This window comes from Nerophis lumbriciformis, linkage group LG31 (assembly GCF_033978685.3).
Source record: "Nerophis lumbriciformis linkage group LG31, RoL_Nlum_v2.1, whole genome shotgun sequence".
NCBI lineage: Eukaryota > Metazoa > Chordata > Actinopteri > Syngnathiformes > Syngnathidae > Nerophis > Nerophis lumbriciformis.
Genome location: NC_084578.2, coordinates 4,728,795 through 4,756,766, shown reverse-complemented (window position 1 = coordinate 4,756,766; position 27,972 = coordinate 4,728,795). Strand labels below are relative to the sequence as shown.

Below are 27,972 nucleotides of genomic sequence, written 5' to 3'. Positions count from 1 at the left end.
TTTGAAAAATGTCAACACCAACCATAAACTCATTCGGACCATTCAAATTTTTTTTTTTTTTTACAATTTTCCAAAAATGTCCCGCTTTTCCCGAAATTCCCAAATTTTTGGAAATTCCTATTGAAATCATCGGGACATTCTTCAAAGTTCCACAATTCCCACATTAATCAGCCTATTCAAACCATTCCACCTTCAACACATTCCACCATCCTGGAAATGTATAATATCTTTTTTCCAAGTTCAAAAAAATTCCAAGATTTTCCAGAATTCCTGGTTTTCCAAAGCCCTTTTTCCACCATTTTTTCTGTTGACTACTCCTTCCACATTTTTCCAACCCATTTCAACCGTTCCACCGTCAAATCATTCCTCTTAATCAGGACAAAAAACAAAGTTGTTTATGAACTGGAAAAATTCCTGGTTTTCCCAAAATTCCAGGAATTTCGTAATACCATTTCTCAATTCAACATGTTACTACTTCAACATTTCTTGACTGAGTTGAAAACTTTCAACACCAACTATAAACTAATTTAGACCATTCAAATTTTTTTACCGTTTTCCAAAAATGTCCCGCTTTTCCCGAAATTCCAAAACTTTTGGGAAATTCCTATTTAAATCAATGGGACATTCTTCAAAGTTCCACAATTCCCACATTAATCAGCCTATTCAAACCATTCCACCTTCAACACATTCCACCATCCTCGGAATTTATACTACCTTTTTTCCAAGTTCCAAAAAAAAATTCCAAGATTTTCCAGAATTCCTGGTTTTCCAAAGCCCTATTTCCACCCTTTTTTCTGCCGACTACTCCTTCCACATTTTTCCAACCCATTTCAACCGTTCCACCGTCAAATCATTCCTCTTAATCAGGACAAAAAACAAAGTTGTTTTTTTGAACTGAAAAAAATCCTGGTTTTCCCAAAATTCCAGGAATTATGTAATGAAAAAAAAACTATTTTTGGCGGCCCTCATTAGGCCTCAGCCCAATGTTTGAGAGACACTGATGTAAATGATATACATTTAATTATGACATACATACTGTACACTGTAAAAAAAAAGAAATCTGTAGATTTCGTGGTAAACATCTGACAAAAAATTTTTACCGTAATTTTTTTATTATTATTAATTTTTTATTGTCATTTTTACAGTGATTTGATGGATGATATAATGTAAGTCAAGCAAATATATGAATATAAGCCACAAGTTGAATCATATTTTATTTATTTATTTATTTTATGCGGGCCACTTTAAATGATGTAGCGAGCCAATGTGGCCCCTGGGCCTTGACTTTGACACCTGTTCTCTACACTTTTTGATTTAAACTGAACTACGTTCATCTTTATTCATGATTTTATTTCCCCTCGTGTAATTTTACACAGCCGTAAAGCCTTTTCAATTGCCTCGTGTACAAATTGTGCTCTATAAATAAACCGCCCTGACCAAATGCATATAAGCAGAAATATCATGAGCATACTTCTTATACATTAATATTCATATATATTCACCGCTACAGTAGAAGAGGCCCTCCGAGGTCCACCTCTGGCTGCCATCAATGAAAACAAGTTTGACACCCCCTGCAGTGAGGAGTCACCTCACTTAACACCACCGGCAGATAGCGTTACGCACCAGCAGGGGGCAGTGTTGTCATGCACCATCATGCACTTGCACCAAGGCTTCTTTAAAAAAAGAAAAAGTGTCTCTTTTTCCAAAAATAGACATCACAGCCTCCTTTTTTTATTTATTTTTTTATCTTGAAACAGTTTAAACTATTTAATGCATCTTTCATTTGCACAATGAAAGAAGAAGCTTAGGTCCTAAAAAGGTACATTTTTTTTGTTTTGAGATAAATGTTTTCCACAAGAATATTGCACATACGCATTATAAGTGCTGCTGATATGTGTGTGTGTGTTCTTGTATTTCTATACTTCTTGAGACATCAACAAGGAAAAGTACCTTCCATATGTTGAGGTGTGAACAAGTTAGGACATAAATCATGGTCCCAATACAGTGTGTGTGTTCTTGTATTTCTACCCTTCTTGAGACATCAACAAGGAGGAGGTGTGAACAAGTTAGGACATAAATCATGGTCCCAATAACATTGCATCTAATAGAGAGCCAAATACTAGAGTCCGTGAACATTGCTCCAAAGTCAGGAGTTTTTGTTGATTTAATGTGCAGTCAAAAGTAAACATTGACTGGTGCAAAGGAAGCAATATATGATAAAACAAGAGGGCAGCTAAAGAAGGACTTTCCTATTTATCCACGAAAAAGCCTGCCAGGTGAACGGGTGATTTTACGACTTCCTGTGCTTTCAAGGTTAAAAATGATTTTCAAGGTAAACAAATGATTTTCAAGGTAACATTTTTTTTTCAATGTAAATTTTTTTTTTCAAGGTTAAAAATGATTTTCAAGGTAAAAAAATGATTTTCAAGGTAAAAATATATTTTCAAGGTAAAATTTTTTTTTCAAGGTTAAAAATGATTTTCAAGGTAAAAAAAAATTTTCAAGGTACATTTTTTTTTTCAAGGTAAAAATGATTTTCAAGGTAAACAAATGATTTTCAAGGTAAAAAAAAAATCAAGATAAAACATTGTTTTCAAGGTAACATTTTTTTTCAAGGTAAAATTTTTTTTTTCAAGGTATAAAATGATTTTCAAGGTAAAAATTTTTTTTCAAGGTAAAATTTTTTTTTCAAGGTTAAAAATGATTTTCAAGGTAAACAAATGATTTTCAAGGTAAAAAAAATATATATTTTTAAATTTTTTAAACAATTTTAACAATTAACATTTTTTTTTAGGGTAAGGGTTAGGTTTAGGGTTAGGGTTAGGGTTAAGATTAGGGTTAGGGTTAGGGTTAGGGTAAATATTTTTTTAAAAAGTTAAAAAAAAATTTTTTTTAAAAGTTTAAAAAAGCTAAAAATGTTTAAAAATATATATATATTTTTTTAAATATTTAAAAAAAATTAAAAAAAATTAAAATTAAAAAAAAAAAAAAAAAAATTAAAACAATTTTTTAAAAATTTAATTTTTTTTAAAAAAATGTAATTTTTTTTAAATTTTTTAAAAAATTTAAAAAAAATTACAAAAATTGAAAAAAAATTAAAAAAACTTAAAAAAACCTAAAAAAAATTTAAAAATAAAAAAATAATGTTTTAAGTTAAAACATCATTTTCAAGGTAAAAAATGATTTTCAAGGTAAAATTTTCTTTTCAAGGTTAAAAATGATTTTCAAGGTAAACAAATGATTTTCAAGGTAAAAAAAAATTTTCAAGGTAAAATTTCTTTTTTCAAGGTAAAAATTTTTTTTCAAGGTAAAAAATGATTTTCAAGGTAAAAAAAATTTTCCAGGTAAAATTTTTTTTTCAAGGTTAAAAATGATTTTCAAGGTAAACAAATGATCTTCAAGGTAAAAAAAAATTTTCAAGGTACATTTTTTTTTTCAAGGTAACATTTTTTTTTCAAGGTAAAAAATGATTTTCAAATTTTTTAAATTTTAAAAAATGTTTTTAAATGTTTTTATTTTATTTCTATTTTTTTTTTTTTTTTTTTTTGTAAATTTTTTTTTATTTTTGTTTTAATTTTTTAAAACAATTTAAAACAATTTTTAATTTTTTAAAACAATTTTAACAATTAACATTTTTTTTAGGGTTAGGGTTAGGGTTAGGGTTAAGATTAGGGTTAGGGTTAGGGTAAAATAAAAAAAAAAAAGGTAAAAAAGTTTAAAAAAGTAAAAAAGTTTAAAAAAGTTTTAAAAAGTTTAAATTAAAAAAAATATATTTAAAATTTTTAAAAAAATATTTAAAAAAAAATAATTTTTTTAAACATTTAAAAAAAAATTAAAAAAAATGTAATTTTTTTTTAATTTTAAATTTTTTCAAACATTTTACAAAAATTAAAAAAACTTAAAATTTTTTTAAAAATTAAAAAAAGTTTTAAGTTAAAACATGATTTTCAAGGTAAAAAATGATTTTCAAGGTAAAAATTTTTTTTCAAGGTTACAAAGGATTTTCAAGGTAAACAAATGATTTTCAAGGTAAAAAAAAAATTTCAAGGTAAAATTTTTTTATCAAGGTAAAAAAAAATTTTCAAGGTAAAATATATTTTTTAAGGTATAAAAAATGATTTTCAAGGTAAAAAAATTTTTTCAAGGTAAAATTTTTTTGACCAATTTCCTACACACACTTGTTAGTGTTATTGCATATGTTGGCCAGAGGGGGAGCACTTCAAATTTTTACACACACTTGTTATTTCATATGTTGACCAGAGGGAGAGCACTTCACATTTTTACACACACTTGTTATTTCATATGTTGACCAGAGGGGGAGCACTTTTAAAACCGACAAACAGTCAATTTGAAAAATCCCTCCTTAATGGGACCTTCTTGAGACATCAACAAGGAAAAGTAGCTTCCATATGAGGAGGTCTGAACAAGTTAGGACATAAGTCAGGTTCCCAATAAGGAACATCATTGCATCTAATAGAGAATGTCTCATTTGCACCCCCTGGTGGTGAAATCTATCAAAATGAGTGTGGTCACAAAAAGGAGGGATTTTTCAAATTGACTGTGTGTCGCTTTTAAAAGTGCTCCCCCTCTGGTCAACATATGAAATAACAAGTGTGTGTGAAAATTTGAAGTGCTCCCCCTCTGGTCAACATATGTAATAACAAGTGTGTGTAGGAAATTGGTATGCACCCCCTTTGGCCAAAATTAATAAACAAAATAAAATAAAATATAGAGACATACTGTAATAACTTGAAGTAAACAATGACAATTAAAAAACAATTACAAACAAAAAAATTTAAAAAAACTAACTAAATTAACTTTTTTATATTTGCATAGTTTGTATGTATTATTAATGTTGCAAATACAAATATTTATATATCTATAAAGGGTGGTCCTAAAGAGGTGGCATTTTTCGGAGTTCTCAAGAATGTAAGAAATACAAGAATGTGTGTGTGTGTGTGTGTGTTCTTGTATTTCTACCCATCTTGAGACATTAATAAGGTAAAAAAGCTTCCATATGAGGAGGTATGAACAAGTTAGGACATAAGTCATGGTCCCAATAACATTGCATCTAATAGACAATGTCTCATTTGGTGGTGACATTTTTTTAAATTGACTGTGTGTCGCTTTTAAAAGTGCTCCCCCTCTGGTCAACATATGAAACAACAAGTGTGTGTAAGATATTGAAATGTGCCCCCTTTGGCTAACATTAATTAAAAAAAAAAAAAGTATATAGAGACATACTGTAATAACTTGAAGTAAATAATCAAATCAAATCAAATCAACTTTATTTATATAATGAAGATTAAAAAACAATTACGAACACAAAATAAAAAAATTAACTAAAAGCTTACCTTTTTTATATTTGCATAGTTTGTATATATTATTAATCTTGTAAATATAAATATTTATATATCTATAAAGGGTTGTCCTAAAGAGGAGTTCTTAAAAATGTAAGAAATACAAGAATGTGTGTGTGTGTGCGTGTTCTTGTATTTCTACCCATCTTGAGACATCAATAAGGTAAAGTAGCTTCCATATGAGGAGGTGTGAACAAGTTAGGACATAAGTCATGGTCCCAATAACATTGCATCTAATAGACAATGTCTCATTTGGTGGTGACATTTTTTTAAATTGACTGTGTGTCGCTTTTAAAAGTGCTCCCCCTCTGGTCAACATATGAAATAACAAGTGTGTGTAAGATATTGAAATGTGCCCCCTTTGGCTAACATTAATTTTTTTTTTAAATTGACTGTGTGTCGCTTTTAAAAGTGCTCCCCCTCTGGCCAACATATGAAATAACAAGTGTGTATAAGATATTGAAATGTGGCCCCTTTGGCTAACATTAATTAAAAAAATAAATATGTATATAGAGACATACTGTAATAACTTGAAGTCAATAATGAAGATTAAAAAACAATTACAAACACAAAATAAAAATAAAAAAATTAACTAAAAGCTTACCTTTTTTATATTTGCATAGTTTGTATATATTATTAATGTTGTATATACAAATATTTATATATCTGGAAAGGGTGGTCCTAAAGAGGTAGGCATTTTTCGGAGGTCTCAAGAAGGTAAGAAATACAATTTTGTGTGTGTGTGCGTGTGTGTGTGTGTTTGTTCTTGTATTTCTACCCATCTTGAGACATCAATAAGGTATAGTAGCTTCCATATGAGGAGGTGTGCACAAGTTAGGACATAAGTCACGGTCCCAATAACATTGCATCTAATAGAGAATGTCTCATTTGATGGTGAAACCTGTCAAAATGAGGGTGGTCCCAAAAAGGAGGGATTTTTCAAATTGACTGTGTGTCGCTTTTAAAAGTGCTCCCCCTCTGGCCAACATATGAAATAACAAGTGTGTGTAAGATATTGAAATGTGCCCCCTTTGGCCAACATTAATTAAAAAAAATAAAATAAAAAATGTATATAGAGACATACTGTAATAACTTGAAGTAAATAATGAAGATTAAAAAACATTTACAAATAAAAAATAAAAAAATTAACTAAAAGCTCACCTTTTTTATATTTGCATAGTTTGTATATATTATTAATGTTGTATATACAAATGTTTATACATCTGGAAAGGGTGGTCCTATAGAGGTAGGCATTTTTCGGAGGTCTCAAGAAGGTAAGAAATACAATTTTGTGTGTGTGTGTGTGTTTGTTGTTGTATTTCTACCCATCTTGAGACATCAATAAGGTATAGTAGCTTCCATATGAGGAGGTGTGCACAAGTTAGGACATAAGTCATGGTCCCAATAACATTGCATCTAATAGAGAATGTCTCATTTGGTGGTGACATTTTTTTAAATTGACTGTGTGTCGCTTTTAAAAGTGCTCCCCCTCTGGCCAACATATGAAATAACAAGTGTGTGTAAGATATTGAAATGTGGCCCCTTTGGCTAACATTAATTAAAAAAATAAATATGTATATAGAGACATACTGTAATAACTTGAAGTCAATAATGAAGATTAAAAAACAATTACAAACACAAAATAAAAATAAAAATAATTAACTTAAAGCTTACCTTTTTTATATTTGCATAGTTTGTATAAATTATTAATGTTGTATATACAAATATTTATATATCTGGAAAAGGTGGTCCTAAAGAGGTAGGCATTTTTCGGAGGTCTCAAGAAGGTAAGTAATACAATTTTGTGTGTGTGTGCGTGTGTGTGTGTGTGTGTGTGTGTGTTTGTTCTTGTATTTCTACCCATCTTGAGACATCAATAAGGAAAAGTATCTTCCATATGAGGAGGTGTGAACAAGTTAGGACATAAGTCATGGTCCCAATAACATTGCATCTAATAGAGAATGTCTCATTTGATGGTGAAACCTGTCAAAATGAGGGTGGTCCCAAAAAGGAGGGATTTTTTTAAATTGACTGTGTGTCGCTTTTAAAAGTGCTCCCCCTCTGGCCAACATATGAAATAACAAGTGTGTGTAAGATATTGAAATGTGCCCCCTTTGGCTAACATTAATTAAAAAAAATAAATATGTATATAGAGACATACTGTAATAACTTGAAGTAAATAATGAAGATTAAAAAACATTTACAAATAAAAAATAAAAAAATTAACTAAAAGCTCACCTTTTTTATATTTGCATAGTTTGTATATATTATTAATGTTGTAAATACAAATGTTTATATATCTGGAAAGGGTGGTCCTAAAGAGGTAGGCATTTTTCGGAGGTCTCTATTAGGTAAGAAATACAAGAACGTGTGTGTGTGTGTGTTTGTTCTTGTATTTCTACCCTTCTTGAGACATCAACAAGGAAAAATAGCTTCCATATGAGGAGGTGTGAACAAGTTAGGTCTCAAGAAGGTAATAAATACCATTTTGTGTGTGTGTGTGTGTGTGTGTGTGTGTGTGTGTGTGTGTGCGCGTGCATACCGGCTCCAATCACCCTCTCGATCCGGATCCGAGAGGGGTCAATCTCCTTGGTAAACTCATGGACGGCCTGGGCAGGGTCCTCGTACGTGTCAGGGTCCACATAGGTCTTGATCCCGGGAAAAGGAACTACTCCGTTTAAAGGACATATAAAAAAGACAAACAGCTCTTTAACACGTTGATGAAATTGAAGGGCGGAATTAGTCAAAGAGATGATTGTCATTTAGAAAAAGGTCATTAAAATCTTCTAATTAAAAGTAGAAATTGTGTGGTAGTGGGGAAAAAAAACTACCACCAAAAACAACAACTCTGCCTTGTTTATGATGCATCAACACATTCATTGTCACTTGCCAAGATTTGACATTTTATTTCTAGAAAGTTCCCTCATTTTAAGAGCCGTTTACTTATTCTAAGCCTTTGACTTTACAGCATGGTCTCAATTTTAGCATCAATAATTGCAATAGCAAACAAGAGTATGACCATAATAGAACTGCTTGTCAATTAAATTGATTACATTTAAAAATTTAATAATAATGCAAACCAATGGTGGCATCATGCCTTCAGTGTGTGGAAGACTTAGTGCTGCAAGGGGTTCTGGGTATTTCTTCTGTTGTGTTTATGTTGTGTTACGGTGCGGGTGTTCTCCCAAAATGTGTTTGTCATTCTTGTTTGGTGTGGGTTCACAGTGTGGCGCATATTTGTAACAGTGTTAAAGTTGTTTATACGGCCACCCTCAGTGTGACCTGTATGGCTGTTGACCAAGTACGCATGGCATTCACTTGTGTGTGTGAAAAGCCGTAGATATTATGTGATTGCAGATAGTATGGTGAAAAAGCGGACGCGACGACAGGTTGTAGAGGACGCTAAAGGCAGTGCCATCAGGGCACGCCCTCAATATTGTTGTCCGGGTGAAAAATCGGAGAATGTTCGCCCCGGGAGAGGCACTGAAATCCGGAAGTCTCCCGGAATAATCGGGAGGGTCGGCAAGTATGCAGCTGAGCCGCATCAGAGTGATCAAAGAGCCGCGGGTTGCAGACCCCTGGTCTAGTCTCTTACGTGAATGAGATAAATAATATTATTTGATATTTTACGCTAATGTGTTAATAATTTCACACATAAGTCGCTCCTGAGTATAAGTCGCATCCCCGGCCAAACTATGAAAAAAACTGCGACTTATAGTCCGAAAAATACGGTAAATAGAAAGTTGATCCATCACCTTCTTGTTATATTTGTACTAGGGATGTCCCGATCCAGGTTTTTGCACTTCCGATCCGATACTGACCGATACTGGCCTATCCGAGCATGTATTAAAGTTTAAAGTTATTTAGCCTACTTAGTTGTCAGAATCATGTTGAAAAGGGTTTTAGTACTCTTGATATCAACTAGCCAGCTGAATTAGGGGAGTTTGAATAATACACAATGGTTGGTAACAAGAAACTGACCTGTTTATTCAAGGATAAACACAAAATAGACAAAATGATACATGACAAACAGAAATGGCATCATTGAACTAGGGCTGGGCGATATGGCCTTTTTTTAATATTGCGATATTTTAAGGCCATATTGCGATACACGATATATATCTCGATATTTTGCCTTAGCCTTGAATGAACACTTGATGCATATAATCACAGCAGTATGATGATTCTATGTGTTTTGATTGATTGATTGAGACTTTTATGAGTAGGTTGCACAGTGAAGTACATATTCCGTACAATTGACCACTAAATGGTAACACCCCAATTGTCATGTCTTGGTCCGGGGTGTGTGCTTTTCCAGGATGCAACGGAAAGTTGGCTCGTGCGAGACGGGAATGAAGGTATATGATTTATTATTATCAAAAAAAGGAATAAATGAAAGCGCGCACAGTGGCGGAGAATAAACTATGAAACCAAAAGACTATAGCAAAAAAGTACAAACAAAAAGCACGCACAATGGCGGAGAACAAACTATGAAACCAAAAAGACTATAAATATGGAACAAAAACTTACTTGGCTTGGACAAAAATAGTTGCTTGAGGAATTGACATGGAAAGAAGTATCAGGCATGAACAGAGCATAAATGTGTTGGGGTCGTCAGGACGAACAACAGAAAATGAATGAACTTAAATACTATGGACATGATTAGTGAAAGCAGGTGCGTGACTCAAAACATGAAACAGTTGCGTGACGTGACAGGTGAAAACTAATGGTTGCTATGGTGACAAACAAGAGTGCACAATGAGTCCAAAACCCAAAACGAACATGACCAAAACAAAAACATGATCACACAGACATGACACCAATAAGTTTTTCAACTTGTTTAAGTCCACTTAAATTGATTCATGATACAGATATATACTATCAGATATATACTATCATCATAATACAGTCATCACACAAGATAATCACATTGAATTATTTACATTATTTATAATCCAGGGTGTGGAGGGTAAGTGTCAAAAAGACAGCCAAAAGAGTTTGACATGAGAATAAATCTAAAGTTAAAATATAGGGTAGAAATGCACCCATTTGCAGGAAATGTAGTCTTGATTTTCAACATTTTCTTTTAAGGCTTGCATGTCTACATTAAAACATTCTTCTTCATACTGCATTAATATATGCTACTTTTAAACTTTCATGCAGAGAAGGAAATCACAACTAAAAAAAAATCACTAATTTTTTCATACGGTGTTGATGTGGAAATTTTTGCCTCGGCATTTTGATGGTGTGGACGTGTGGCACCGAACGGAGATAAGCGTCTCGACAGACGTCACAATATTTGAACAATGATGACGAAAACTGTTTTCTCTGTCGTGTCCGTGTGTTGAAAATTGTTATGCGCTTATTTTTTTATTTGATTTTGTGCGTGCATACTTGCCAACCCTCCCGGATTTTCCGGGAGATTACCGAAATTCAGCGCCTCTCCCGAAAACCTCCCGGGACAAATTTTCTCCCGAAAATCTCCCGAAATTCAGGCGGAGCTGGAGGCCACGCCCCCTCCAGCTCCATGCGGACCTGAGTGACGTGTTGACAGCCTGTTCTCACGTCTGCTTTCCCACAATGTAAAGCATGCCTGCCCATTCACGTTATAACTGTAGAATGATGGAAGGCGAGTTCTTGGTTTCTTATGTGGGTTTATTGTACGGCAGTTTCATTAACGTCCTCCCAGCGCGGTAACAACACACAACAACAGCAGTAAAGTTTTTGTTTACCGTAAAGCAGTTCGTCTGCCGTAAACAGCAATGTTGTGACACTTTTAAACAGGACAATACTGCCATCTACTGTACATGCATATGTGACCCACCCATAATGTGTCACATTTTTGTGTTGATTTATTTATTTTATTTGGTGGTTTGAATTCGTTTTTGGAACTGTCATTACACATTTATCAGTATTCACATTGGTCAGTAGGGGGCAGTAGGGCGTTTCTTCCCAATTGAATGCTATCACCTGCAGACCGGAAGTGTCTTGTCATTCTGATGAGAGCGACCAGTCTGTGAACAATTGAAACGTCCTGTGTGCTTTTTCCTCCTGTATAACAGGTTAGTTTTGGTGAATCAACTCACTGAATAATATCCATGTGATCTTTGTAAGTTTAAGTACACATTCTGATGGTGGAGCCTAACTCTAAAGTGTTTGTGAGTTGTAGTTTGTATTTGTGAATGAATTCAGTGCACAGCTGCAGTAATCAATACAAAAAGGCGACGTGAGTGCGCAATGTTTATATAGGAACTTCTGATCCTAATTCAGACTCCCAAATTAGAGCTCCCGTTTTCTTATTGATTTTATAATGTGTGTGCTCTGAAATAGTGACAGAGAATAGAACAAGGATGGACAATTCAACCCTTAACTCAACAATGAGTAGATGAGTGTTATGTGTGTGTATATGTGTAAATAAATGAACACTGAAATTCAAGTATTTATTTTATTTATTTATATATATATATATATATATATATATATATATATATATATATATATATATATATAGCTATATCTTAACCACGCCTCCAACCACGCCCCCCGCCCCACCCTTGACCACTCCCCCCACCTCCCACCTCCCGAAATCGGAGGTCTCAAGGTTGGCAAGTATGTGTGCGTGGCATAGATTTGCTATGCGCAGAGGACGCTTAAACAGTGCGCAATTGCACAGGCGAGCACCTTAGAGGGAGCGTTGGTCACACGGCTGCGCTAGCATCACAGCTAACGTTAGCCATGCTGCTACCTCTCTGCTGGGAGAGGACGTATACGTATGTGACGTATGACGTGGCAGTATGTGACGTGTGTAAGAAGGTGCGCTCGCTGTCTGTGAGAGGGAGACACAGGAAAGAGCGAGAAGAGCCTGTCGTGTAATGCCAGCAGCTAAAAGCAACTGCGTGAGAATCCACAGACCTGTGGATGTGTTGAAGGTGTGCTGGAAAATGCGGAACGGAACTTAGGAAGCAGCAGAAAAGTGGAATGTATTATTTAAATCGGTGCGTTGGAAAACACGGACCGGAGTTTTTTTTTTAAAACTGGATCTGAATCGGCATTTTCCCATGCCTTGCCGATACGCAATTTTTGGCAAATATCGGCAGCCGATCCGATCCAAATATCGAATCGGGACATCCCTAATTTGTACTGGTTATCACTGTTCACTAAAATATGGAATTTTGTCAACCAATTATTCATATTCACATTGTTTTCTTATGGAGAAATTTGCTTCACTATACAAACTTTTCAATTCAAGATGAATTAAGTTCGTAAATGGAGGTTCCGCATGCGCCGTACTTGATAAAACCGGCTACATTTCCCCCAAATGTGAATAAATGAGGTGCAAATAAGGTTGAAGTCTCTCACCATGTCCATTCTGATAACTGGTCCTCCTCTTATCCTCGGAGGTCATCTTGGCCTTGATGTACCACTGACACCTGTAAAACACAACACTGATGGATGAACTTCAACGGATCCAATTTAGTTTTGTGCTTACAGTGCCGGATTAAAGATAATAAATCCCCTGCTAAGTGCACACCCACCAACTGTATTGACACTTCTATTGTTTCAACAGGAGTGCAGTCTTAGAACACTATCTTGCCAATGGCTAGGAAAAAGGGCACGCTAATTTGCATAAATAATATAAAAACGTTAGCAAAAACCTGAATGCAAAACAATATTTTTAGCAATGTGCTCGATATTTCATGTTAGACTCCAAAAGTGTCCAATAAGACTGGTCACTTGTGACTTGTTTGAAAAATGTCATCTTTAAGGGTCTAAATCAGGGCTGTCCATACTACGGCCTGCCAGATTTGTATGCTGCGCCTTATTTATGACCACTTATCAGGCTTTGTATGAAACCAAGTGTTAGTTAGGGCCCGCATGGCCCATTGCATAAGGACTCCCTTTGGGAGTCCTTATGCAATGGGACATAAGGACCTATTGAATTTGTAAGGTTTTATTAGGGACCGCAATGTCCCTTTGGGACAGAGGACCCTATTGTAATTGTAAGGTTTTATGATTATTATTCCGCCGCCTCTTTGAGCTGTAATTTGACCCTTTTAACATGCTTCAAAACTCACCATATTTGACACACACATCAGGACTGGCGAAAATTGCGATCTAATAAAAAAAACAACCCCAAAATTCAAAATTGCGCTCTAGCGCCCCCTAGGGAAAAACACAAACAAAACTGCCTGTAACTTCCGGTAGGAATGTCGTAGAGACATGAAACAAAAACCTCTATGTAGGTCTGATTTAGACCTAGATTTAATACGTTGACTTCTTTCAGCAAGAATCAACAGGAAGTTGGCAATTCCCCCTTCAAAACAAATGTTTAGTAAAAACAGTCACTTTTGCCTCTTTGAGTTGTAATTTGACCCCCTTAACATGCTTTAAAACCCACCAAACTGGACACACACATCAGGACTGGCGAAAATTGCGATCTAATAAAACAAGCAAACCCCAAAACTCAGAATTGCGCTCCAGCGCCCCCTAGGAATAAAACACAGACAAAACTGCTCCTAGGAAGAAAACACAGACAAAACTGAATTTGACCCACTTGTGCTTCAAAACTCACCATATTTGACCCACACATCAGGACCTGCAAAAATTGCCTTTTTAAAAAAAAAACGAACTACAAAACTCAAAATTGCGCTCTAGCGCCCCCTACGGAAAAAAAAACTAGACTGCCTGTAACTCCCACTAGGTCAGAGAGACATGAAACAAAAACCTTTATGTAGGTGTGACTTAGACCTAGATTTCATAATAGTATATTCTCGGGCAAAAATCAACAGGAAGTTGGCAATTCCCCCTTCAAGACAAAAAAGTACTAAAAACAGTCAATTTTGCCTCTTTGAGCTGTAATTTGACCCCCTTAACATGCTTCAAAACTCACCGAACTGAACACACACATCAGGACTAGCAAAAATTGCGATCTAATAAAAAACCTAACCCCAAATCTCAAAATTGTGCTCTAGCGCAATTTTTTAATGAAACGGATGAAAAAACTGACAAAACTGCCTGTAACTCTCCCCTGGGAAGTTGGCAATTCCCCCTTCAAAACAAATGTTTAGTAAAAACAGTCACTTTTGCCTCTTTGAGTTGTAATTTGACCCCCTTAACATGCTTTAAAACCCACCAAACTGGACACACACATCAGGACTGGCGAAAATTGCGATCTAATAAAACACAAGCAAACCCCAAAACTCAGAATTGCGCTCCAGCGCCCCCTAGGAATAAAACACAGACAAAACTGCTCCTAGGAAGAAAACACAGACAAAACTGCCTGTAACTTCCAGTAGGAATGTCGTAGAGACATGAAACAAAAACCTCAATGTAGGTCTTATTTAGACCTACATTTCATATAATGACAACCCCCAGCAAAAATCTACAGGAAGTTTGAAATTCCCCCTTCAAAACAAAAGTTTTGTAAAAACCGGTCACCTTTTTTCAAACATTATCTCCTCTGAGCGCGTTTGTCGTCCATCCATCCATCCATTTTCTACCGCTTATTCCCTTTGGGGTCGCGGGGGGCGCTGGAGCCTATCTCAGCTACAATCGGGCGGAAGGCGGGGTACACCCTGGACAAGTCGCCACCTCATCGCAGGGCCAACACAGATAGACAGACAACATTCACACTCACATTCACACACTAGGGCCAATTTTAGTGTTGCCAATCAATTTATCCCCAGGTGCATGTTTTTGGAGGTGGGAGGAAGCCGGAGTACCCGGAGGAAACCCACGCAGTCACGGGGAGAACATGCAAACTCCACACAGAAAGATCCCGAGCCTGGGATTGAACCCCAGACTACTCAGCACCTTTGTATTGTGAGGCAGACGCACTAACCCCTCTGCCACCGCGCGTTTGTCGTGTCGGCTTCAAACTAGCACAGGAGAGAGATTGAACCCTTCTGATTAAAAGTTGACCAAAGAGTTTTAATTACTGCTCCGGTTTGGATGTTATGTGCCGTCAAAGTCGGTCCCGTCCATCGCTGCTTGCAGCTTTAATTATTATTCTTTATTCTTTATTCTTCCGCTGCCACTTTAAACTGTAATTTGACCCACTTGTGCTTCAAAACTCACCATATTTGACCCACACATCAGGACCTGCAAAAATTGCCTTTTTAAAAAAAAAAACCGAACCACAAAACTCAAAATTGCGCTCTAGCGCCCCCTACGAAAAAATAAAACTAGACTAGGAAGGTCGGAGAGACATGAAACAAAAACCTTTATGTAGGTTTGACTTAGATCTACATTTCATAATTGTATATCCTCGGGCTAAAATCAACAGGAAGTTGGCAATTCCCCCTTCAAGACAAATAAAAGTACTAAAAACAGTCAATTTTGCCTCTTTGAGCTGTAATTTGACCCCCTTAACATGCTTCAAAACTCACCAAACTGGACACACACATCAGGACTGGCAAAAATTGCGATCTAATAAAAAATCCCCAACCCCAAAACTCAAAATTGCGCTCTAGTGCCCCCTAGGAAGAAAACACAGACACAACTGCTCCTAGGAAGACAACTCAGACAAAACTGTCTGTAACTTCCAGTAGGAATGTCTTAGAGACATGAAACAAAAACCTCTATGTAGGTCTTACTTAGACCTACATTTAATATATTGACAATCCCCAGCAAAAATCAACAGGAAGTTTGAAATTCCCCCTTCAAAACAAAAGTTTTGTAAAAACAGTCACCTTTTTTCAAACATTATCTCCTCTGAGCGAGTTTGTCGTGTCGGCTTCAAACTAGCACAGGAGAGAGATTGAACCCTTCTGATTAAAAGTTGACCAAAGAGTTTTAATTACTGCTCCGGTTTGGATGTTATGTGCCGTCAAAGTCGGTCCCGTCCATCGCTGCTTGCAGCTTTAATTATTATTCTTTATTCTTTATTCTTCCGCCGCCACTTTGAACTGTAATTTGACCCACTTGTGCTTCAAAACTCACCATATTTGACCCACACATCAGGACCTGCAAAAATTGCCTTTTTTAAAAAAAAAACCGAACCACAAAACTCAAAATTGCGCTCTAGCGCCCCCTACGAAAAAATAAAACTAGACTAGGAAGGTCGGAGAGACATGAAACAAAAACCTTTATGTAGGTTTGACTTAGATCTACATTTCATAATTGTATATCCTCGGGCTAAAATCAACAGGAAGTTGGCAATTCCCCCTTCAAGACAAAAAAAGTACTAAAAACAGTCACTTTTGCCTCTTTGAGCTGTAATTTGACCCCCTTAACATGCTTCAAAACTCACCAAACTGAACACACACATCAGGACTGGCAAAAATTGCGATCTAATAAAAAAATCCCAACCCCAAAACTCAAAATTGCGCTCTAGTGCCCCCTAGGAATAAAACACAGACACAACTGCTCCTAGGAAGACAACTCAGACAAAACTGCCTGTAACTTCCAGTAGGAATGTCTTAGAGACATGAAACAAAAACCTCTATGTAGGTCTTACTTAGACCTACATTTCATATATTGACAATCCCCAGCAAAAATCTACAGGAAGTTTGAAATCCCCCCTTCAAAACAAAAGTTTTGTAAAAACCGGTCACCTTTTTTCAAACATTATCTCCTCTGAGCGCGTTTGTCGTGTCGGCTTCAAACTAGCACAGGAGAGAGATTGAACCCTTCTGATTAAAAGTTGACCAAAGAGTTTTAATTACTGCTCCGGTTTGGATGTTATGTGCCGTCAAAGTCGGTCCCGTCCATCGCTGCTTGCAGCTTTAATTATTCTTCTTTATTCTTTATTCTTCCGCCGCCACTTTAAACTGTAATTTGACCCACTTGTGCTTCAAAACTCACCATATTTGACCCACACATCAGGACCTGCAAAAATTGCCTTTTTAAAAAAAAAAACGAACTACAAAACTCAAAATTGCGCTCTAGCGCCCCCTACGGAAAAAAAAACTAGACTGCCTGTAACTCCCACTAGGTCGGAGAGACATGAAACAAAAACCTTTATGTAGGTGTGACTTAGACCTAGATTTCATAATCGTATATTCTCGGGCAAAAATCAACAGGAAGTTGGCAATTCCCCCTTCAAGACAAAAAAGTACTAAAAACAGTGAATTTTGCCTCTTTGCGCTGTAATTTGACCCCCTTAACATGCTTCGAAACTCACCGAACTGAACACACACATCAGGACTGGCAAAAATTGCGATCTAATAAAAAAACCTAACCCCAAATCTCAAAATTGTGCTCTAGCGCAATTTTTTAATGAAACGCACAAAAAACTGCTCCTCGGATGAAAAAACTGACAAAACTGCCTGTAACTCTCCCTGGGAAGGTCGGAGAGACATGAAACAAAAACCTCTCCGTAGGTCTTACTTAGACCTACATTTCATAAATTGACAACCCCCAGCAAAAATCAACAGGAAGTTTGCTATTCCCCCTTCTAAACAACATTTTTGTAAAAAACGGTCACCTTTCTTCAAACATTATCTCCTCTGAGCGCGTTTGTTGTTTCGGCTTCAAATTAACACAGGAGAGTATTTGAACCCTTCTGATTAAAAGTTATCGAAAGAGTTTTAATAAGTGCTCCGGTTTTGATTTTATGACCCTTCAAAGAACTGCTGCGCTGATGCTGTTGCGCTGCTGTTTTTTCAAGATGGCTGCTTAAAAGCAGGAAGCACCAACGTGCCCACACAATGCAGACAAGGTAGGTACACTACACAAAAGTATTGGGACAATTCGGACTTAAAGTAGACAAAAGTTTTGGGACACTTATGACTACCACTGGACAAAAGTATTGGGACACTTAGGACGAAAACTTGACAAAAGTATTGGGATACTTACGACTACCACTGGACAAAAGTATTGGGACACTTACACTGGACAAAAGTATTGGGACACTTAGGACTAAAACTGGACAAAACTATTGGGACACTTAGGATTACAACTGGACAAAAGTATTGGGACACTTAGAACTACAACTGGACTAAAGTATTGGGACACTTGGGATTACAACTTGACAAAGGTATTGGGACACTTATGACTACCCCTGGACAAAAGTATTTGGACACTTAGGACGAAAACTGGACAAAACTATTGGGACACTTAGGATTACAACTGGACAAAAGTATTGGGACACTTAGAACTACAACTGGACTAAAGTATTGGGACACTTGGGACTACAACTTGACAAAGGTATTGGGACACTTATGACTACCCCTGGACAAAAGTATTTGGACACTTAGGACGAAAACTGGACAAAAGTATTGGGACACTTAGGACTACAACCTGACAAAAGTATTGGGACACTTAGGACGCATACTGGACAAAAGTATTGGGACACTTAGGACTACAACCTGACAAAAGTATTGGGACACTTAGGACTACCACTGGACAAAAGTATTGGGACACTTACACTGGATAAAAGTATTGGGACACTTACGCCTAAACTTGACAAAAGTATTGGGACACTTAGGACTAAAACTTGACAAAAGTATTGGGACATTTAGGACTACAACTTGATATAAGTATTGGGACTCTTCGCACTAAAAGTTAACTAAAGTATTGGGACACTTAGGACTACCACTGGACAAAAGTATTGGGACACTTCTAAAACTTGACAAACGTATTGGGACACTTAGGACTAGCACCTGCCAAATATGCGGGCCCGACCAATGCTGCTTGCAGCTTTAATTAGGGCCCGCATGGCCCATTGCATAAGGACTCCCAAAGGGAGTCCTTATGCAATGGGACATAAGGACCTATTGAATTTCTAAGGTTTTATTATTATTATTATACCGGCCGCCTCTTTGAGCTGCAATTTGACCCACTTAACATGCTTCAAAACTCACCATATTTGACGCACACATCAGGGCTGGCAAAAATTGCCTTTTGATGAAAAAACCAAACCCCAAAAATCAAATTTGCACTCTAGCGCCCCCTAGGGAAAAAAAAACCAGACTGACTGTAACTCCCACTAGGAAGGTCGGAGAGACATGAAACAAAAACCTCTATGTAGGTCTGACTTAGACCTAGTTTTCATAATTGTATATCAAAAATCAACAGGAAGTTGGCAATTCCCCCTTCAAGACAAAAAAGTACTAAAAACAGTCACTTTTGCCTCTTTGAGCTGTAATTTGACCCCCTTAACATGCTTCAAAACTCACCAAACTGAACACACACATCAGGACTGGCAAAAATTGTGATCTAATAAAAAAACCTAACCCCAAATTTAAAAATTGCGCTCTAGAGCAATTTTTGAATAAAACGGAGAAAAAACTGCTCCTCTGAAGAAAAAAAATGACAAAACTGCCTGTAACTCCCACTGGGAAGGTCGGAGAGACATGAAAAAAAACCTTTTATGTAGGTCTCACTTAGACCTACATTTCATAAATTGACAACCCCCAGCAAAAATCAACAGGAAGTTTGCTATTCCCCCTTCAAAACAAATTTTTTGTAAAAACCAGTCACCTTCCTTCAAAAACTATCTCCTCTGAGCGCGTTTGTCGTTTCGGCTTCAAACTAACACAGGAGAGAGATTAAACCCTTGTGTATAAAATAAACAGAACAGCGTTTTAATACCTGCTCCGGTTTTGATTTTATGACCCTTCAAAGACCCGCTGCGCTGATGCTGCTGCGCTGCTGTTTTTTTTTAAGATGGCTGCTTAAAAGCAGGAAGCACCAACGTGCCCACACAATGCAGACAAGGTAGGTACACTAGACAAAAGTATTGGGACACTTCAGACTAAAAGTAGACAAAAGTATTGGGACACTTAGGACTAGCACCTGCCAAATACGCGGGCCCGACCAACGCTGCTTGCAGCTTTAATTTTGGATGATACCACACATTTAGGTATGGATCCGATACCAAGTAGTTACAGGATCATACATTGGTCATATTCAAAGTCCTCATGTGTCCAGGGACATATTTACTGACTTTATAAACATAATATGAATTTAAAAAAAGCAAAAACATTTGTGTGACGATAAAAAATATCAATAGTAATCATAGTAGTATCGACTAGATACACTCTTGTACTTGGTATCATGGCGTTTGTTTACATTGTGATGCCGGTGAGCTATTGTATCCTCCTACGGCGTGTAGTGAAGCATGTTTAGCTATTCCTCGTCCTCCAGTGATAATGATACTTGTAAGAAACTTACTTTATTCGTCGCCATGGAGGCGAGGATTAGTGATTTAGAAGTAGCTAAAACACTGATGGACTTTAGCCACGTCTTAAAGCACCTCCATACTTGGTCAACAGCCATACAGGTCACACTGAGGGTGGCCGTATAAACAAGTTTAACACTGTTACAAATATGCACCACACTGTGAACCCTCACCAAAACTCCGCCCACCTCAACCGACGCACGGAGGTGGGCGGAGTTTTGGTGAGGGTTCACAGTGTGGTGCATATTTGTAACAGTGTTAAACTTGTTTATACGGCCACCCTCAGTGGGACCTGTATGGCTGTTGACCGAGTATGGAGGTGCTTTAAGACATGGCTTAAAGCACCTCTTCCTGAGGATATAACTTCACCTTTATCTTTACTTTTTACACCAAAATGCGTCCGTTTTCCCTTTTCTGTCTCTACACTGTGTCTGCTTGTAAGTACTCTGTGTGTGTGTGTGCGCTGCCGAACATGCTCCTCTGCTCGTGAAAACCAGCAATGTCACGACGTGACGACGGGAGGGTGGTGGATCGGTATTTTTTGGAGGCGGTATAGTACCGAATATGATTCATTAGTTAGGATAGAAGAGAGTTTTATTTGTCATTATTATAGTGAACAGGTTCAAAGAACGACGAAATTGGAGCAGATCCTCTAAGGTGCATACACAATCATTTAGTAATTTAAATTGTAAAAAGAAGATATGTATCTACAAACCCCGTTTCCATATGAGTTGGGAAATTGTGTTAGATGTAAATATAAATAGAATACAATGATTTGCAAATCATTTTCAACCCATATTCAGTTGAATATGCTACAAAGACAACATATTTCATGTTCAAACTCATAAACTTTATTTTTTTTTTTTTTGCAAATAATCATTAACTTTAGAATTTGATGCCAGCAACACGTGACAAAGAAGTTGGGAAAGGTGGCAATAAATACTGATAAAGTTGAGGAATGCTCATCAAAGACTTAATTGGAACATCCCACAGGTGAACAGGCTAATTGGGAACAGGTGGGTGCCATGATTGGGTATAAAAGTAGATTCCATGAAATGCTCAGTCATTCACAAACAAGTCGATAGAGATGTTTGATAATGGCTTTTTTGCCGATATCCGATATTGTCCAAATCTTAATTACCAATTCCGATATCAACCGATACCAATATACAGGTAAAAGCCAGTAAATTAGAATATTTTGAAAAACTTGATTTATTTCAGTAATTGCATTCAAAAGGTGTAACTTGTACATTATATTTATTCATTGCACACAGACTGATGCATTCAAATGTTTATTTCATTTAATTTTGATGATTTGAAGTGGCAACAAATGAAAATCTAAAATTCCGTGTGTCACAAAATTAGAATATTACTTAAGGCTAATACAAAAAAGGGATTTTTAGAAATGTTGGCCAACTGAAAAGTATGAAAAATATGAGCATGTACAATACTCAATACTTGGTTGGAGCTCCTTTTGCCTCAATTACTGCGTTAATGCGGCGTGGCATGGAGTCGATGAGTTTCTGGCACTGCTCAGGTGTTATGAGAGCCCAGGTTGCTCTGATAGTGGCCTTCAACTCTTCTGCGTTTTTGGGTCTGGCATTCTGCATCTTCCTTTTCACAATACCCCACAGATTTTCTATGGGGCTAAGGTCAGGGGAGTTGGCGGGCCAATTTAGAACAGAAATACCATGGTCCGTAAACCAGGCACGGGTAGATTTTGCGCTGTGTGCAGGCGCCAAGTCCTGTTGGAACTTGAAATCTCCATCTCCATAGAGCAGGTCAGCAGCAGGAAGCATGAAGTGCTCTAAAACTTGCTGGTAGACGGCTGCGTTGACCCTGGATCTCAGGAAACAGAGTGGACCGACACCAGCAGATGACATGGCACCCCAAACCATCACTGATGGTGGAAACTTTACACTAGACTTCAGGCAACGTGGATCCTGTGCCTCTCCTGTCTTCCTCCAGACTCTGGGACCTCGATTTCCAAAGGAAATGCAAAATTTGCATGGTTGGGTGATGGTTTGGGGTGCCATGTCATCTGCTGGTGTCGGTCCACTCTGTTTCCTGAGATCCAGGGTCAACGCAGCCGTCTACCAGCAAGTTTTAGAGCACTTCATGCTTCCTGCTGCTGACCTGCTCTATGGAGATTGAGATTTCAAGTTCCAACAGGACTTGGCGCCTGCACACAGCGCAAAATCTACCCGTGCCTGGTTTACGGACCATGGTATTTCTGTTCTAAATTGGCCCGCCAACTCCCCTGACCTTAGCCCCATAGAAAATCTGTGGGGTATTGTGAAAAGGAAGATGCAGAATGCCAGACCCAAAAACGCAGAAGAGTTGAAGGCCACTATCAGAGCAACCTGGGCTCTCATAACACCTGAGCAGTGCCAGAAACTCATCGACTCCATGCCACGCCGCATTAACGCAGTAATTGAGGCAAAAGGAGCTCCAACCAAGTATTGAGTATTGTACATGCTCATATTTTTCATTTTCATACTTTTCAGTTGGCCAACATTTCTAAAAATCCCTTTTTTGTATTAGCCTTAAGTAATATTCTAATTTTGTGACACACGGAATTTTGGATTTTCATTTGTTGCCACTTCAAATCATCAAAATTAAATGAAATAAACATTTGAATGCATCAGTCTGTGTGCAATGAATAAATATAATGTACAAGTTACACCTTTTGAATGCAATTACTGAAATAAATCAAGTTTTTCAAAATATTCTAATTTACTGGCTTTTACCTGTATACAGTGGTGGAATGAACACATTATTATGCCTCATTTTGTTGTGATGCCCCGCTGGATGCATTAAACAATGTAACAAGGTTTTCCAAAATAAATCAACTCAAGTTATGGAAAAAAATGCCATATTTATTATTGAAGTCACAAAGTGCATTATTTTTTTTAACATGCCTCAAAACAGCAGCTACAAAAACAATGAAGCTACACAGCTTCAGTGGGGGAGGGGGCGTGGTTTGAGGGTAGCGAGGGGGTGTATATTGTAGCGTGCCGGAAGAGTTAGTGCTGCAAGGGGTTTCTGGGTATTTGTTCTGTTGTGTTACGGTGCGGATGTTCTCCCGAAATGTGTTTTGTCATTCTTGTTTGGTGTGAGGTTCACAGGGTGGCGCATATTTGTAACAGTGTTAAAGTTGTTTATACGGCCAGCCTCGGTGTGACCTGTATGGCTGTTGACCAATTATGCTTGCATTCACTTGTGTGTGTGTGTAAAAGTACTGTGTGTGGCTGTACCGGCACGCTGTTTGTATGGAGGAAAAGCGGACGTGAAGACAGGTTGTAGGGGACGCCAATAATGTTGTCCGGGTGGAAATCGGGAGAATGGTTGCCCCGCGAGATTTTCGGGAGAGGCACTGAAATTTGCAAGTCTCCCGGGAAAATTGGGAGGTTGAAACTGATACCGACAATTTCCGATATTACATTTTAAAGCATTTATCGGCCGATATTACGGGACATCTCTAGTGGTCGATGATCGGACACATTTCGGGTGGATCATGTGTGAGCATATGAACTCCCATCAAAATGTCCGTGACAACCGCCAATCAGCGTGGACCTTTTCCCGCCCCACTTCTGTTCTTGTCTCGCATGAGGATGGTGAATGAGTCCCTTGAAAGATGCACCTTGCTTTGAGTAATTTATTTCCTTTTCCTTCCATTCTGTCACCACTGCGTGAGGCAAAAAAAAAAAAAAGAGGAGTGGTCTGACTTGTGCTCAGAGAGTATGGGGTTTCGGACTGTCTGATTGTGGCGGTCCGCTCCCTGTATGATCAGTGCCAGAGCTTGGTCCGCATTGCCGGCAGTAAGTCGGACACGTTTCCGGTGAGGGTTGGACTCCGCCAAGGCTGCCCTTTGTCACCGATTCTGTTCATAACTTTTATGGACAGAATTTCTAGGCGCAGTCAAGGCGTTGAGGGGATCCGGTTTGGTGGCTGCAGGATTAGGTCTCTGCTTTTTGCAGATGATGTGGTCCTGATGGCTTCATCTGGCCAGGATCTTCAGCTCTCACTGGATCGGTTCGCAGCCGAGTGTGAAGCGACCGGGATGAGAATCAGCACCTCCAAGTCCGAGTCCATGGTTCTCGCCCGGAAAAGGGTGGAGTGCCATCTCCGGGTTGGGGAGGAGATCTTGCCCCAAGTGGAGGAGTTCAAGTACCTCGGAGTCTTGTTCACGAGTGAGGGAAGAGTGGATCGTGAGATCGACAGGCGGATCGGTGCGGCATCTTCAGTAATGCGGACGCTGTATCGATCCGTTGTGGTGAAGAAGGAGCTGAGCCGGAAGGCAAAGCTCTCAATTTACCGGTCGATCTACGTTCCCATCCTCACCTATGGTCATGAGCTTTGGGTTATGACCGAAAGGACAAGATCACGGGTACAAGCGGCTGAAATGAGTTTCCTCCGCCGGGTGGCGGGGCTCTCCCTTAGAGATAGGGTGAGAAGCTCTGTCATCCGGGGGGAGCTCAAAGTAAAGCCGCTGCTCCTCCACATGGAGAGGAGCCAGATGAGGTGGTTCGGGCATCTGGTCAGGATGCCACCCGAGCGCCTCCCTAAGGAGGTGTTTAGGGCATGTCCGACCGGTAGGAGGCCACGAGGAAGACCCAGGACACGTTGGGAAGACTATGTCTCCCGGCTGGCCTGGGAACGCCTCGGGATCCCCCGGGAGGAGCTGGACGAAGTGGCTGGGGAGAGGGAAGTCTGGGCTTCCCTGCTTAGGCTGCTGCCCCCGCGACCCGACCTCGGATAAGCGGAAGAAGATGGATGGTCTGACTTGTCTTTGATTAGCGCTGTGGGCAAAGTGCTTTCATTGAACTTCTTGTTTTTGAGTTGAGTGCTTATGCAGATTATGAGTGCGTCCCGCACAAAATATCCCGTCAGGACGAGTGCTGGTGTCCGTCCTCCACATGAAAGCCGGAGAAGGGGACCGTGGGGGGGTGGAGGGGGGGGGACCGGGTGGATGAAGGGGATCAGAGGATAGGACTGCAAAGGACTGATAACGCCATTTCTTTAATGAACAGCTTGACCCCATCAACAGAGGTCAACGGTGGATTTCCAAATCCCCTTCTTCCACTTCCTGTCTGTGTCACCTGCCATGTTATCGGCGCTGTCCATCAGTGTCCAGGACCCCACAGACTTCACGCAGTCAAAGCCCAGACTGGCAACCTGTGGCTGCCAGCACCTCTCGTATGGACACCCTCTTATGTTAAACCTCCACAGAGTGCCATGACACTTATGTCCTTTGCACCTCACACTTCTTTAATTAATCTGCACTTTTTGTGCCCATCATTCACAATCATTACGAGAGACTAGGGTGGTACGATATAGACCAGTATTAGTATAGTACCACCATACTAATGTGTCCGACATGTCCTCATGTGTCATGTCTTTTTATGTTTTCGGACTATAATGTGCAATAATGTTATATGTGTATATATGCATATGTATGGATATATGCATGTGTGTGCATATACAGTGGGGCAAAAAAGTATTTAGTCAGCCACCGATTGTGCAAGTTCTCCCACTTAAAATGATGACAGAGGTCTGTCATTTTCATCATAGGTACACTTCAACTGTGAGAGACAGAATGTGAAAAAAAAATCCAGGAATTCACATTGTAGGATTTTTAAAGAATTTATTTGTAAATTATGGTGGAAAATAAGTATTTGGTCACTTCAAACAAGGAAGATCTCTGGCTCTCACAGACCTGTAACTTCTTCTTTAAGAAGTTCTTCTGTCCTCCACTTGTTACCTGTATTAATGGCACCTGTTTGAACTGGTTATCTGTATAAAAGACACCTGTCCACACCCTCAAACAGTCAGACTCCAAACTTCACTATGGCCAAGACCAAAGAGCTGTCAAAGAACACCAGGAAGAGAATTGTAGACCTGCACCAGACTGTGAAGAGTGAATCTACAATAGGCAAGCAGCTTGGTGTGAAAAAATCAACTGTGGGAGCAATTATCAGAAAATGGAAGACATACAAGACCACTGATAATCTCCCTCGATCTGGGGCTCCACGCAAGATCTCATCCCGTGGGGTCAAAATGATCATGAGAACGGTGAGCAAAAATCCCAGAACCACACGGGGGGACCTGGTGAATGACCTGCAGAGAGCTGGGACCAAAGTAACAAAGGTTACCATCAGTAACACATTACGCCGACAGGGAATCAAATCCTGCAGTGCCAGACGTGTCCCCCTGCTTAAGCCAGTGCATGTCCAGGCCCGTCTGAAGTTTGCCAGAGAGCACATGGATGATACAGCAGAGGATTGGGAGAATGTCATGTGGTCAGATGAAACCAAAATAGAACTTTTTGGTATAAACTCAACTCGTCGTGTTTGGAGGAAGAAGAATACTGAGTTGCATCCCAAGAACACCATACCTACTGTGAAGCATGGGGGTGGAAACATCATGCTTTGGGGCTGTTTTTCTGCTTAGGGGACAGGCCGACTGATCCGTGTTAAGGAAAGAATGAATGGGGCCATGTATCGTGAGAATTTGAGCCAAAACCTCCTTCCATCAGTGAGAGCTTTGAAGATGAAACGTGGCTGGGTCTTCCAGCATGACAATGATCCCAAACACACCGCCCGGGCAACAAAGGAGTGGCTCCGTAAGAAGCATTTGAAAGTCCTGGAGTGGCCTAGCCAGTCTCCAGACCTCAACCCCATAGAAAATCTGTGGAGGGAGTTGAAAGTCCGTGTTGCTCGGCGACAGCCCCAAAACATCACTGCTCTCGAGAAGATCTGCATGAAGGAATGGGCCAAAATACCAGCTACTGTGTGTGCAAACCTGGTAAAGACCTATAGTAATCGTTTGACCTCTGTTATTGCCAACAAAGGTTATATTACAAAGTATTGAGTTGAAATTTTGTTATTGACCAAATACTTATTTTCCACCATAATTTACAAATAAATTCTTTAAAAATCCTACAATGTGAATTCCTGGATTTTTTTTTCACATTCTGTCTCTCACAGTTGAAGTGTACCTATGATGAAAATGACAGACCTCTGTCATCATTTTAAGTGGGAGAACTTGCACAATTGGTGGCTGACTAAATACTTTTTTGCCCCACTGTACAGTCAAGAAAATAAGTATTTGAACACCCTGCTATTTTGCAAGTTCTCCCACTTAGAAATCACGGAGGGGTCTGAAATGTTCACGGTAGGTGCATGTCCACTGTATGAGAGATAACCTAAAAAGAAAAATCCGTAAATCACAATCTATGATTTTTTTAACAATTTATTTGTGTGATACAGCTGAAAATAAGTATTTGAACACCAACATTAATATTTGGTAGAGAAGCCTTTGTCTGCAATTACAGAGGTCAAACGTTTCCTGTAGTTCTTCACCAGGTTTGCACAGACTACAGGAGGGATTCTGGCCCACTCCTCCACACAGATCTTCTCTAGATCAGTCAGGTTTCTGGGATGTCGCTGAGTAACACAGACTTTCAGCTCCCTCCAAAGATTTTCA

The 27,972-nt window shown here is 38.6% G+C and overlaps 1 protein-coding gene across 2 annotated transcripts in view; it reads right to left on the bottom strand.

Moving 5' to 3' along the window:
* Positions 1–27,972, bottom strand: part of LOC133574058 (ephrin type-A receptor 6-like) — a 515,834-nt gene that overhangs the window by 55,131 nt on the left and 432,731 nt on the right. For both annotated transcript variants that reach the window (XR_009811371.2, XM_061926082.2), the window contains exons 9-10: positions 12,720–12,790; positions 7,903–8,028 (exon numbers count right to left, since the gene is read on the bottom strand). Coding sequence is in view for 1 of the 2 variants with exons in the window: in XM_061926082.2 (XP_061782066.1) it covers positions 7,903–8,028; positions 12,720–12,790 (197 nt within the window). In the remaining variant the exon portion in view is untranslated. The remainder of the gene's footprint in view (positions 1–7,902; positions 8,029–12,719; positions 12,791–27,972) is intronic.